This window comes from Prionailurus viverrinus, chromosome B1 (assembly GCF_022837055.1).
Source record: "Prionailurus viverrinus isolate Anna chromosome B1, UM_Priviv_1.0, whole genome shotgun sequence".
Lineage (NCBI taxonomy): Eukaryota > Metazoa > Chordata > Mammalia > Carnivora > Felidae > Prionailurus > Prionailurus viverrinus.
In genome coordinates this window covers 172351529-172366826 of record NC_062564.1, presented here as the reverse complement: position 1 = coordinate 172366826, position 15298 = coordinate 172351529, and the positions used below count along the sequence as shown (strand labels likewise).

At 42.4% G+C, this 15298-nt stretch overlaps 1 protein-coding gene across 7 annotated transcripts in view; it reads right to left on the bottom strand.

Moving 5' to 3' along the window:
• RBM47 (RNA binding motif protein 47) overlaps positions 1–13200 on the bottom strand; it is a 161977-nt gene extending 148777 nt beyond the window's left edge. For 3 of the 7 annotated variants that reach the window (XM_047856072.1, XM_047856065.1, XM_047856068.1), the window contains exon 1: positions 11617–12157. Coding sequence is in view for 1 of the 7 variants with exons in the window: in XM_047856065.1 (XP_047712021.1) it covers positions 11617–11661 (45 nt within the window). In the remaining 6 variants the exon portion in view is untranslated. Of the gene's footprint in view, positions 1–8236; positions 8329–11616; positions 12158–12231; positions 12338–12753; positions 12913–13059 lie in introns of those variants that run through there. The other 4 variants (XM_047856069.1, XM_047856067.1, XM_047856073.1 and 1 more) reach the window with 3 other exon arrangements.
• Between the last annotated feature and the right edge of the window lie 2098 nt (positions 13201–15298).

Genomic DNA, 15298 nt, shown 5'->3' with positions numbered 1-15298 from the left:
TGCACATTAAATATCTTTTCTATATTAAGTATGTCATATTCAATTATATTGGCATTTATATTTATTATATATTAACATATAATGTTAAATAAAGCAAATTTCAAACGTATATTCAATATTGAAATATTAAATACATATAGGATTAATTTGAATTAGAAGATTTTTGAGAGCTGAAACTATACTTAAGATTTTTTAATGTTTTTTAAAGATTTTTTTTAAGTAATCTCTATACTCAACATGGGGCTCGAACTCACAACCCAAGATTAAGAGTCACGGACTCTACCAACAGAGCCAGCCAGGCACCCCTAGATTTTTTAATGTTAACCCATCCCTCCACCAGTTTTCCATACACAATAGATACTCAGCGTTAGAATATTATTTTGTCATTTGTAATATATAAATAAAGGTCATACACCTAAGCTGTATCTGCAAAATAATATTCTGTCATTTGTAATATATAAATACAGGTCATACACCTAACCTGTATCTGCAAATCTGGCCATAGTGAGAAGGAGAGAACTAATAAAATGCAAAACAGTTGCCTAGAAGAGGTGCCTCCTGCTTTGCTGGTGGCATCCGCTACAAAGGGAAACTTTCAACATCTCCCTGGGCGGGTTTAACAGGCGTCTCAGTAAACATGCCCAAACCAGAATGCTTGATTCTCTCTGCTCCCCTCAAACCTGCTCTCCCTCAGTCTCCTCATCGACCTGGGAACTCACGCCAGAATCCTCATTCCTTCCCTCACCCCTACATCCAGGCCATCACCAAATACTGCTATTTCCGCCAGTTGGTGAACTCCTGCCACTGCCGAACACAGACTTCGAAAGGGCAGGAACGGGCACAGAAGAATCACAGGCAGTTAACCCGCTTCCCTCCACCTCCAGGGCCAACCTTTCTTGCCTCCCTTCAATCCAGTCTTCTCCCAGCTGCCAGTTATCTTTTAACTAGCAAATTGTCTTTCACGGCTTCCCACTGGGCTCAAGAGTAACAAAGCGCAAACTCTTTTCCCATGGTCTTGAAGGGCCTACATACTCCAGGTCTCAGTAACCCCCAAACTACCTCATGATCCCCTGCCCTTCACTGCACCACTGCAGCAACATCGGCCTTCTTTATGACCCCCGACATGCCAAGCTTTCTGAAGCAACCTTAGGACTTTCATAAACACTACTCCATCCAGCAAGGATCTTCCTGTCCGTCAGACGCCTTCCAGCATCCACCACCCCGGAGGAGCCTTCTTTTGAACCACCCGGCTAGGAGAATCCCACCTATCATCTTTATAGTTCCTGGTAATTCCTTCAGAGTACTGAATCCCATCTCCATGCCCAAAGAAAGCCCTAAGCGGGCAGAGGACTATTATTCTCCACAGCATACCTGATACCCCGTGTCTGGCACATAGCAGCTACTCAATAAATAATAGCTGAGTCTGTGTCTACATAAGAAAAATTGGTCTTTCCATGGGGGAAGGGAAGGGGAAAAAATAGTTTACAAACAGAGAGGGAGGGAGGCAAACGATTAAGAGACTCTTAAATACAGAGAACAAACTGAGGGTTGATGGGGGGGTTGGGGAGCAGGGGAGAGCAGAAAATGGGTGATGGGCATTGAGGAGGGCACTTGTTGGGATGAGCACTGGGGGTTGTATGTAAGTGATGAATCACGGGAATCTACCCCAAAACCACGAGCACACTGTATACACTGTATGTTAGCCAAATTGACAATAAATTATATTAAAGAAAGAAAGAAAGAAAGAAAGAAAGAAAAGAAAAGAAAAGAAAAAAAAGAAAAGAAAAGAAAAGAAAAATTGCCTGGTTTAAACCAGTTTAATTCATATTCATCTTTTTTTCAAGTGTACCTACTTACTAGGTCTATATTTTGATAAATTTTTCTAACTCATAAATAATGACCAGCAGCTCTGTCTGCGTAGGCCATTGTTAAGATAAGTTTAATGTAACATTTATGTGCTGTTCATTTTTAATGTCCCATTCAGTACATATAGTAAATAAAAAATGACTTTCAGAAAGTACTATAATTATTAGCTGTTTATTAGGTGTATTTAGTTTTTTGCAATCGCTCAAATTGCCCAGTCACTATCAATTGTGATGAGTGCTTCCAAATCAACTTGGAAGTGAAAAAAATCCAAATAATTCTAACTCAGCCACAAGCCAGGATCAACACCAGTCAAAAGCAGCTAAATCCAGGATCTTCACGTACCTTCAGCAGAATTTATATACTATTGTTTTGTTTTGTTTCTTTAATGCGAAGAACCTTGCTGGAGGGTGTACTCACCTTCAAGGGACAGTTCTAATGTTTCCAAGCCTAGTAGCCACAGGATTCTATCAGCCATGGGATAAGCTCTTTCCGGTCCAAGTATAGCTCTAAAAAAGGCATGAGGACACACAGAGGGAGCGGTACCACCAAGGACCAAGAAATGCAGTTTTGCCAAACCAAGGTCACGGTGCAAAAGGAGACAGTGAAGCTGGGGCCAGCAAACAAGTACAACAGGTCAGAGAGTTGTTATGCCACTCAGTAAAAGGCAAGACCGAGGTTTTGTGCAAAGGTTCTGGGGAAATATCAAAGACGCAAACAATGACACTACCACTCTTGTTACAGGCCATGTCAAGGCAAAGTACCTTTGCAAGCTCGGCAACCAAGAAAAATCTAGATGGAATCCTGTAGCGGCAATTGGCATTTGGCAAAATTTCAAAGGTCAAAAGAGACAGTTAAAAAACAACAAACTCGACAGTTACTTTCAGAACAATCATTCATTATAATTAAATGACAATAGAAAAAGCAATAAACAGCATAGCAACATGAGTTAGACAAGTGTAATTATCTGTAGGGCACGCAATTCACAAGACTGGTTCAAAACAGGGCTGTAAGAATTAGATGGAAATCACAAAAAGATTGCCAAAGACGAGGCTTTGATTTGGAAACGGTGAAACGATTGCGCCATCCCCACACTCAGCCTTGCCTTGCTCTTTACTTAGTCATCAGCCTCCATCAAATGCTCCTGGTGACACAGAAAAGAATGAAACCAGAGAAAATATGGCACCTTCACAGGGGAAATCTGGGAGAAAATTCATGTTTATTCAGAAAGATGTACTCATGGTTGTATCTTGAGTAGAACTCTAACTCAAGTTATACTACACTTGCTGTCATACTTGTGCTGTGTAGAAGCCTGTGTGTTTTATTCATTCATTCAACAAATATTTACTGAGCACCTACTCTGTGGCAGACTCCGCTCTAAGGTACTTGGGATACATCAATAAATGAAACAGACACTGTAGTGGGGAAGAGACAATGAACTAAAAAGTACCAAATAAAAAAATAGAGGAGGGTACAGAGATAGAGAGTGCCAACAGGAAGGAGGAAGTGCTTTTTTAGATAAAAGGAGGAAGAACAAAGAGCTGAAGAAGGTGAAAAAGTGAGTCATGCAGATATTTGGGGAAAATGGTTCAGGGAGAGGGAGCAGCCAGTGCAAAGGCCCTGAGGCATGAAACTGTGACTAAAACAGAGTAAGGAAGAGTGATAGGAGATGACATTACAGAGGTAAAGAGGTATAGTGCCTCACTGGCTTTTAAGTGAGATGGACAGGGACATCTCAGCAGGAGACTGACATGATCTGACTTCTATTTTAAAATAATCCTTCTAGTCAATGTGTCAAGAACAGTGTATGGGTGAGGGCAAAGGTGAAAACAAGGAGAACAGATTCTGCAGTTCCAATGACTAGTTCACTGACTAGTTCTAGTCAGTGGAAAAAGGTTCAATCGAGGGATGCCTGGGTGGCTCAGTTGGTTAAGCGTCCAACTTCAGCTCAGGTCGATTTCATGGTTCATAGGTTCAAGGCCTGCGTCTGACAGCTCAGAGCCTGGAGCTTGGTTTGGATTCTGTGTCTACCTCTCTCTCTCTGCCCCTCCTCCACTCGCTCACGCGCGTGCTCTCTCTCTCTCTCAAAAATAAACAGAAAGAAAGAAAGAGAGAGAGAGAGAGAGAGAGAGAGAGAGAGAAAGAAAGAAAGAAAAGGGCAAGACCCATGACAAATTACTAGGGGAATGACCCCTGGGTTCCACTCTGGGAAGGGTGCTGGGAAAATATTCCAAGATCCCTGCCTTCCCAGGCTTGGTGTCCGCACTGAGAGTGCTGTCTACGCAGGCAGAGCAAATGCAAAAGAAAGGCACAAATCCCAGGGCTCATTAGTACCATCTGAGCTGGTAGTTTCTGTTTACTCACTGGCAAATCTACATATAACTTGAAGTAGATCCCGGAACCCACAATGAAGGGCAAAGAGCAAAGGAGGTCCCTGAGCCAAACTATTGTTTGCACCAAGTGGGAAGAGTTTACTTGTTACTGGATTCCCTTTGCTCTGCAAATAGGATTTTCACTAGAGGCAATCTCTCAACACTTGGGGATCATCTGTCCTCCTTCCTCACCACTTTTCCTTAGCCAAGAGTATAGCACCAGCCCACTGACAAAACCATACCTTTGTGGTTCACAGATGTGTGTTCACCTGACATTATTTCCTCTCTCGGATATCTTTGTTCACTTTCTCTAAATTTGGGGAAAATGTGCTTTTTCCTAATGATGATTAATAAATTCCTCCTAATTTTAAGAAAATGCATTTTTCCCCCTTTTTCAGAGTTACCTAGTAACAAGTCTGAGCTTTTTAAAGGATGTTAATTAAAGAGCAAGAGGGAAAAAAGAGGTATAAACTTTAAACAATGCACTGTAAAACTTCACCCCCTGCCTACCCCTGGCCTCTCCCATCCTGCCATGCTTTCAGAGGCTGGGCTGTGAGGGGCACTTGGGTGGCTCAGTCGCTTCAGTGTCACTTTTGATCTCAGCTCAGGTCATGATCTCAGGGTTTGTGGGTTCGAGCCCCGTGTGGGGCTCTGCGCTAACAGCATGGAGCCTGCCTGGGATTCTGTCTCTCTCTCTCTCTCTCTCTCTCTCAAAATAAATTTAAAAACTTAAAAAAAAAAAAAAAAGGAGGCTGGACTGTGGATGGGGCTTCTGTTCTTGCTCAGTCCTGCCTGAGTTCACTACAGCTCCACCATATTTCCTCTATGTAACAATTTTTGGTAAATTTGTGGGGGGAAAAAAAGAAGTTACTCAAATAAATGTGTATAATACAGGGGTGTCTTGCTAGCTCAGTTGGTAGACCATGCAACTCTTGATCTCAGGGTCGTGAGTTCAAGCCCCACACTGGGCCTAGAGCTTACCTTAAAAAAAAATGTATGATACATACCCATGGAATGCAGAAATGCCATTATTTTAGATGGTAATATATTTGGGCAAAGAAATTCTTATTTATTGGGCTCTCAACTATAAACTAGAGACATTGAGGTATACAGACATTATTCAAACACAAATCCTATCTCCAAGGAACTTAATTTGGGTTTGGTAGAGAAAATAGTGAATGCACAAAAGTAAGAAATGATATAAAATGCCTTGTAAGGCAGATAAGGCATTATGGCAATTCTAAGAAAGTCCCAGAGTATATATTATGATTATAATGAATTAATACTAACCAACAAAAGTTGCAACAGGAATTATTTAAGTTCGATGTACTTAAGGTTTTTTTTTTTTTTTTACACAGAATATTCCTATTTTGCATTAGCCATCTCTAAGAACCTACACTGAGTTTTCAGCAGGGCACTCGGCAGTCTCTCACCAACAGATATAACAGTATTATCCCTTTTGTTCCTAATCAACATCTTATAGCTTACCAAAAGAGAGAGGGGGAAAAAAAAAGTGTACCTTGGTGATTCTAAGTAACATTTTCTCCACACAACTAAGACACAAAAACCAAAAGAAACTTAGCCAAAAAGTGCCTATCTACAATGGCAATGGTCACTTGATCAAAGCCAAACAGTGAGGTTAGGAAGAGAATCCTGGATCCAACCAGCAAGAGGTCATGAAAGAAAACTCTTACATGGAGTAGGGTCACGAGATAAGAAGTCAAACACAAATGCACCCAAACATGACACATGTACATATCACTTTGACTATGGACCATAGTATATTGACCATGCGCCCGGCGCTGTTCTAACCTCTGCTCATACAGTAATTAATTTATTTAATCCTTTATTAATTTATTTAATCCTTATAACAACCCTGTAGAGTAATCCTATAACAACAACAGTTGGGGATGTTGAATCATGGACAGTTTTGTTTTGTGTTTTTTGTGGTTTTTTTTTTAGGTAACCTCCCTAACATCCCCCGGTTCATAAGTGGCACAGCCAGGATTTGAACCAAGGCAGTCCATGCTTTTAGCCACTCTGCCAAGAAGGTTGAATTAGGCACAGTGGTCATTCCTTTCCCCCAAACTGTCATTTTCACTCTGGCTAACCACCTTTTCTTTCTCTCCACGTGTGACCAAAATCTTGCTGACTACCCTGAGAACAAACTAGTCCACCCACAGAGGCGAGCTCCGCTCTGCACCAGCATGCTGCAGCTTTTCCCTTCTATAATCTAACTAAACTCCTGCGCACTAAATTCCCGCGCACTACATGCTCGCCTGGGAAGTCTAAAACAGTGAGATCATCTGCATGGAGAAACAGATCAGAGATATCAGCTGATACACACACACACACACACACACACACACACACACAGAGGCACGCACACCAGGCCACTGAATTTTCTGTTAGTAATAAGTTGCAGTGCCCCATTGAGTTTTCTGTGCCACCAAATCCTCCCAGTTCCAGTTACACAAAGGCAACTTTGTCTTGGGAAGGCTACTGAGAAGATGGGCCTAATCTTGGCAAGGGCTTTGAGGACCATGTTATTATTTTTAAAAATAAATGACAACAAATATTAGTGAAGCTGTCTTTTCAAAACTCGTGGTGCTGTTATCGCCATTGACATGGATCCCTACTTTTAGAAACATAAATATTTGACTTGATCTTGAAAGGCCCAAATATACATTTTCAGAATGGCAATCAACTGATCTAAGAGAAGTAGCACCTGGGAAAAAAAAAATCTCCTTTGTTTTATTACTTTTTTTTTTTTTCTTTTGGCATGATGTGAAATGCGTCACAAAAATGATTGAGCCAGGTCTCAGTGCTCTGAAAGGTAAATATTTTTATTATAATTCTCACAGGTTGGCATTTCCTTGGTCAGGTAGAGGCATCCTGTTCCTGTTTCAGTGCACAATGCACCACATTCATTGTTCCCCACCCACTGCCCATTGGCACATGGAGTTAACTCTTGCTCACCCACCTGTGGATTATCCATAGCTTCTGAGATCAAATTGTCTTTCTCCCCGCATGGTGGAAACTCAAGGAATATGAGCAAAATTGACTATTAGCCAAAGCAAAGAACAATCCGGAGGCTAAAAAATCGGAAATTCCTCTTTCACTCAAAGTATACCCACCGAGCACCTCCCATGATCTGGGCACTGGGCCACCATGTTCCTAAGAACCACAAAACTACAGTATCCCCAAAGACAAATATCATGATTTGAGGAGACTTGGAGCTTATTTTCGTGATTAATGTGAATGGCTGTGACTTATAAAAATATATATATATATTGCACTACCAGGAATCTGCTGAGGCCAAAGGATTGACATTTTCCCCAAATCACAAAGGGTTTTCAGGGTTACACTAGCACTTTGCCTTCTGACGTCATCTTTCTTAAATAGCCTTCAGAAAGGTAGAGATTGTACTTTTGATTTCTAAAACGACTCCATTCTTAAACATGACAGAGTTTACCAAGAGAGCAACTATAGACTACAGTCAATCATTTCTGGAATAGTGAGTGTCAGTTTACCTAATGTTTTGTATTTTACAAACATATAAACTGTACACGTATGTCTAAACATACCTACAAATCATTTTACATAAATTAAGTTCCTCTGATTCACAACAACAAAACAGAATGCTCATATTATATACATATACATAAGTTCCATCAACTGAACTGTGATTTTTTTTTTCAGGAGGCTAAAAAATCAGGAGTCTTAAACCACCACAGAAAGTAGAGGAGGAGTGGAACACAGTTGAGAGTCTTCCTTTTGTGACCAGTTGACTTATGGTCCTACCCAGGGATGATATCTTGAACCCTTTCAAACTAGGCATCTATTGCAGAGTGCAAGGAACATTTGAATTACAAAAGGGGGTGGGGATGAGCCTCAAATCCCTACAGTTGCCAGTTCCCCTGCAATAGTTTGAGGGCATTGATAAACCTCCATGTGAGCTTTCTGGTGAGTTCTACGTTACTAACAGTATCGGAACTCACCTGTTTCTTGGCCATTTCCTCCACCAGACATCTTTCTCCTTCTACTGGAAAATTCCTCCCTCACCTTTTCCAGGGCAAAATATACAAAGTTCCTGAAAAGAAGGGGCACACTGACTTCAAGGGGAGAACATCTTATCCCTCCCCTCTTCCCCATGCAGATGCTGACAGAATAGAGGGAGAGGCAACTACGAGAGAAGCAGAAACCATCAGAAATCAAGTGCAGACCACTTGAGGAGAGTTTTACTGACAAGATGATTCAGACCACACACAAAAAGTGGCAGGGTGCCATTTCCCCCTAAATCCCTCTAACCTGAGATGTTTCCCACAACCTGAGGATCCAGCTGAACAATTACTTATTGCCATTTCCACGACAGTTCTTTTCTGGAGGCTCTAAAGGCCTCCCACCTCATAACCCAAGTCATTCCTGCGTTGCCCTTCTTGAAAATCCTTTTTCTCTGAAGCCATGACTCTGAGCGGGTGGTTGTTTGGACTAACACATACCTCTTACAACACTAAACCAGAAAATCAACACCATCATAAGACACAGAAACTGCACCTAAGAGGTGAAATACATGTCTTCATCAGGCCAGTGGTTGAAACGTCCCAATATAACTTTTAACTTGGAATTATTCTGACAACCACTTTTTTTATTATTTATTTATGTATTTTTACTTTAGAGAGAGAGAGAGAGTGCATGGGGGAGGGGGACAAAGGGAGGGAGAGAGAACCCCAAGCAGGCTCCACGCTCAGTGCCGACACGGGGCTCGATCCCATGACCCTGGGATCATGACCTGAGCCAAAATCAAGTGTCAGACACTTAACCTACTGAGGCATCCAGGAGCCCCTGACAACCACTTTTTTTTTTTTTTTAATTTTTTTAATGTTTATTTATTCTTGAGAGATAGAGCATGAGCAGGGGAGGGGCAGAGAGAGAGGGAAACATGGAATCCCAAGGAGGGTCCAGGCTCTGAGCTGTCAGCACAGAGCCTGACGCAGGGCTGGAACCCACAGACTGTGAAATCATGACCGGAGCTGAGGTCGGACCCTTAACCGACTGAGCCACCCAGGTGCCCCTCCTAACAACCATTTTTTAAGCTGCATTCATGTCTTCATCGTAACTTTAATGTTTAGCACACAAATTCTAGATTCAGGCAAAATATATCCTTTTCCTAAATCTAATGAATCCCAGACTTAAGCCCTCTTCAGAGTGAGTTTTTTCCTAGAATTATGCATCCTCTGGGAAAACCTGATCACAATTTCACTTGAACCCCAGTCCAGTTATAAGATCTCTGTCCTCCTACCAGCACCCCAACATCTATTCCTCTGCCTATTCCTAAACAACCAGAAGGCACTAGAAACGCAGAGGCGGAATCCTGTCTGAAACAAGCAAATACTTTCCTATAGCAGCCAAAACTCAATCATTTGGGACATGATTTACTTTTAATCTTCAGATCAAGAGTAGGATCTGGAAAGCAAAGGTATTTTGTAAAAAAAAATAATAATAATGATTTCTTCTACTTTAACCTTCTAATCTTTGTTTAGATTACCTAGAGCAAGTTCCGTTACTAATAAACCAAAGAGAACAGTCTAATCTAAATGTTCTTATCATGTGAGGTGAAAAAAATGTGAGTAGTCTTAAACATTAGTTAGAGCAAGTATCGAGGACATGTGTCCAGAAGCACAGTTTTGTTGCTTTCTATCTTGAGTCTGTCTTCAGTGTCACCAACTGTTTTGGGTGGAATCCTTTCAAAATTTAACCTAGAGCAGCAAGCGCAGGTGGGAATCAAAAACAAATATGTTGACTATTAAAACTATAGAGATTGGAATATAATGACGGTGCCAGATTTTCAATCCTACAAGCTTCAGAAAACTCAGTAACCAAGAGGAAGCCAAAATAGCCTCAAAATTTGATTATTTTCAGCATACGTTCAAAAAGACCCTCGAACAGATGAATTTAAGAGTAGCCTCGTCAGGTAAAGAAGTATGACAGTTAGGCTAGCTACGCTTTGTTTTTGTCAGGTTATTTCTTCATTTAACAAATACTGAACATTAATAATGAAGCTAGACTTTTGTGAAATTTCTGATTCCTCCTTCTCTCGGTACGCAGTTATTAAGACAAAGAGGCCAATGGTATGCGTATCAGAACAGGGTGAATGAAGGATAAGGTAGGCAAGAAAGGATACAAAAACCCCCATTTCTTTCTTTTCCTCCTCCTGTTTCCCTTTCAGACTGAGTTGGTTTTGTTTCCCTCTAAGATTTCAGATCATCAGTCTGACAAAGATTATTGTTTAAATTAATGGCAACACAAATTCCCACAAAGTGCTATCTCACTGCCTTGTCTAGAGATTGTGTTTTACGCCACTGACAACCTTTCACCTTTCAGAATCGGCACCTGCAGTTCTCAAACACTCTTGATCTAAGTGCAGTTGTGCTTAAAACTGCGGCAACTTCTTCATGTTTGTGTGGCCAACCCTTTGCTTTCTCTCCCCTGAAAAATGTGTGTGACTCCAGCATTAAAACTTTTAAAGAACTTTGAAAGAAACATTTCTAATCTGCATTCCTGCTAAAGACAACGGAGTGAGTCATTTGGATGCCACCAGAAAGAAATTGCTTGATTTTTCCGTACAAACCAGTATGGCCTGTAAGTACCTTGAAGACACTATCTTTCTATCATTTTGATAAGCCTCAGGAAAGAAGCCACATCCTCAAATGCCTTGGGACAGTACCCAAGAGTGGATGGACTCTTAACTAATTAAAAAATGAATCATTTATTTGCAAAATTCCACGTCATTTATTCTGATTTCCTAAATATCTGGTGACTGGTGATTTGTCAGCTGTCATAATTCATCAGCCCTACACTTTTACGCAGAATGAATTTGTAACTTTAAACAACTAAGCCTCCACTCAGTGCTACCTTTGGAGGTAAACTACTGCAGGAAGGCATTCCCCCCCATCCCCGCCCCCCAACCTTAACACTTCAATGAGATAGATGCCTGTCATGAATATTTCCTCAATCGCAAGTTAAGAATCAGATTCTAAAAGTCACCTGTGCCACTGGATGGCCCAATAGTGTGTTTTCAAGGATGAAAAAAAAAAAAAAAAAACGTTTCTTGTATGAAAAACGCTTCATCAAAGGTTCCATCAGAGGAAACATGATGGGGCTGTATAGGATTTTCTGCTTTTCCTGAAGCTGGCACTTTTAAAATCTTTTTATAAACCATTTCTTTCCCACTACATATACCAGGGCTGAAGGGAGAGTGGTACAATGAGAGAGATCAGGGCTGAAGAGAGAAGAAAAAGGGAAAAAAAATTCAAAATTGGGACCCAAATGTAAGATTAAGGGAAGGTAGTTTAGAAGGATTGCCAAAAAACCACCTTACCTTTGTTATGTATTTGGAGTCGCCCACTTCAGAAATTAACACCATTCACAGCCCGGTAGCAATTTACACAGCTAGGAAGTAACCTACAACATCTTCTCGGCCTCCCTCTTTTTAATGTAAAACCAAAATAAGGAGTGTCCAGCTACTCCCCACTGCGCCGCTTAAAGCAACAGATCGTTTTAGGCTCAACTCCCAGACTCTGGGAATTCCAGTTTGTCAGAATTTCTTAACCTTGGAAACCTGCGGAGAGAAACTCTCAGCGAGGACAACTCCCTAAGCCCCGGCTTCTCACTGTCCCAAACTGCACATTCCAAAGTGGGAAGCAGGAGCGATAACCAGAAGGCAGCTCTCGGGGGCTAAATTCCTGGCGGGAGCGAGAGAACTTGAAAGCGCGGCGATTCCACTGGCCGAGCGGCGCCGGGTCCGCACCCGGGGGAGACGAGTGGCCCCGAGAGCCCGGCTGCGTCCGGCGCTGCGCACGGGGAGCGCTCCGTGTCTGCTCTCCGAGCTCTTCCCTGTTCTCTCCTCCCTCCTCCCGCAGCCCTCCCCCAGCCGAGGCCATTCGCCTCACAGTAGCAAGGTTGTCTCTCGTCTACTCCCTTCCCTTAAACTCACCAAACCAGATTTTTACTCCCGACACCGGCAACTTCCCGTAAATCTGCACTGAAATTTTATCCTGCTCGCTGAGCCACCGCTGGCTAAAGGCCAGTGCAACATTCCTGTTGTTTTAGGAGCGCAGATACCTTTGCTGAAGGTTAAAAAAAAAAAACAAAAAACAAAAAACAAAAAAAAAACCTGCCTGGATGGGAGAGATTTGGGGACTCCACCAGACAGATTTCTCTCCGCGCTCAAAAAGTCACATCCAAGTCAGACACCCAGAAACGGCCCCACAAGTGGCACCTGCTCCACCTGAGGACATGTGTCCTCCTCAGACGTCTGGCCCCCTTCGGGTTGTTCAGAGAAATCAAGCAGAACCATGTTTGAGGAATAAGGAACCTGCTGCTGAATCACGAGCCGAACAGTACCACCCCACCCCCGTTCTTCCCCCTGGTACAAAAAGTCGTTTAACCAGGTAGGATCACAGCGAGCCCCGCGGCGGGCCTAAAGGAAAAGGGGGACCTCCCAGAGTGTCCTTACCTGAGGCACAGCACCGCTTGGACGCGCGCAGGAAGGAACGTCACGCGGACGAAACCCTGACCTTTGCCGGGGCCTTCGCAGCAGGGCCTGGGGCCTGGGCGCTGCTCGTTCAGAAGTGGCTCATTTTAATGCGCTCTGACCTAAAGTTACAGCTGGTTTCTAGAAAGGGAACAAAAAACACTGCATTTAAAAACAGCAGCCAAGCCCTCCCTTAACCTTGCCTGATCTCTGGGGAGTTGGCTCTAACCCCCACCCCATCCCCATCCCAAAGAAACCCGCAATCTGTGCCCCACCCCTTCGCATTACCTGTTTATACAAGAGTTAAGGAGCCTCACGCATTTCAATAGAGCGCTAAGCCTGTTTGTAGGCGCGTAACCGGCCAACAGGAATCGAATTCTGTGACTAAACAAACTAGAAGAGGAAGCAGGCACCACCAGGAACCTAAAACGGAGTTGTGATTTCGGGTTGCAGTGTCACCAACTGAGAAAAAAAAAAAAAAAAAAAAAAGGACTGTTTGTCATTGGGCTATTTTAGTGAAGACTAGTCCAAAAAAGGGGGGGTTTTTTGCTGGTTAAATGAGTTAATACATAGAAGAGCTTAGAACAGTGCCTGGCACATATTTAGCAGCTATTAGCAGTAGTACTGGTAGTAGTTTTTGTACTAGGGATTTTTTCAAGGGCATGATCAGAGTTAGAAGTTGGCTCTAGACGCAGCCCTGCTATTCGCTAGCTGTAGGGCCATGAGCAGGGTTTTTTTTAAACTTCTCCCAGCTTCTGGAAGATTCCAGTGACGAGATTTTTGCTCACAGTTTACATTGTAGACAGTCTTGCATACATTGGAAAGTAAAGTTCCTGTAAAGGAGTGTCCAACTGATTTTCATCTCACTTAAAAGTTGCAAGATTGACAAAACACATGGAGATAAATTGGCCTGTGCATTCTGTGAAGTTCACTAGTAGAAAACTCAGGACCAGCAATCAACCCTAGATGTGTGCTTCATTCTAATTTGAATTTAGGCCCTTGATTTGCTGTCTGACCCTGGGAAAGTTACTTACCCTATTCAGTTAGAAGCTGCTGCTGGCCAAATAATAGTCTTTGCTATTTGAAAAACAGTGTGAAATAGGGGGAAATAATTTTTAAACTCCTCATAAATATTAAAAGGGGATTACTGGAGGCTAAAAAATGTGATCAGTGCCAACAGGACACCCTTTTTCCTCCACTTAGCTTCACCTTGAAAGAAAGAAATCACAATCCCTTTTACATTCATGAGGCCCTTTGTACTTTACCAAACACTTTCACCCACTTCATCTTATCTGATCTTACAAATCAATCCTGTGAGCTACTTTAGCCCCATTTTGCAGATGAAGACACTCAGGTCAATTAGTTCCAGGTTTCACTGCCTAGTGAGGCGGGGACTCGTTCCCAGTTCTAGTTAAATCTAAAAGCAGCATTTGCCGCCTTTAGGAAAAATGATTCCAAAAACCAGCAAAGAATTCTGAAACATTTTAGATCCCTTTGGGATTTTTATCTTCCCTGTGGGGTAAGATTTAACTCCGATCAATTAAACATTTTCTGGGTCATAGGGGAGCCTGTGTGGCTCGGTTGGTTAAGCGTCTGACTTCAGCTCAGGTCATGATCTCACAGTTTGTGGTTCAAGCCCTGCATCGGGCTCTGTGCTGACAGCTCAGAGCCTGGAGCCTGCTTCAGATTCTGTGTCTCCCCTTCCCCCTGTCTGCCCTTCCCCCGCTTTCTCTCTCTTCTTTCTCTCTCTCTCAAAAATAAATAAACATTAACAAATTGTTTTAACATTTTCTGGGTTTAGGTTTATTCCCTGTCAATACAGGTGAGAATGAGCTATCAACAGCAGGCAGTGAGACTACTCCAGGGTTCTCTTACCGTATCTAAGGGTTGATGCGGCCAGGCATGAACAAGGGCTCCAAAACCTTAAGATAATATAAAAACTCCAGCTCTACATTAGCCTGGATTTTTTCTTTTCTTTTCCAGAAGTATCTGGAATGTGGTCTCAAGAACCTTTCACTGTTAGGGATGCTTTGAGTTAAAGGATTCAAGAGAGGATATTCTCAGGCTTACTGATTTTTCCACCTGAAAACAGGATTTTCCATAGGAAACACTGGGCCAAAGCCTGGGGATTAAGACCAGGAAGAATACCAGTGAGTATGCCAGTGTAGAGATCACGGGCTCCAGGTGAACTAGGGCTGGGGTCAGAGAAGATGGCTCTTGAGGAGGCACAAGTCCCTGGAAGCAAATCCTTATGGAGTTCTGAGTCCATTACTTTCTCTAAAATGTAGCCAGGCACTTCTGCTTCTTTCTCAGTTGTGCCCAGTGCCACCCATTAAACGGTTATAATATTTGTTCCTAACTCCTTTGCACTGTCCTCCCCAGGAATATGTGAAAATAAACTAACTTTTTAAGCAGCAGGCCATAACAAAAGAAATATCAGCTTTCTCATCATTTCTTCTTTGTGGCTGAGCCTTGATGCCTGTTATTCTTCTTCTTCTTCTTCTTATTATTATTATTATTATTATTA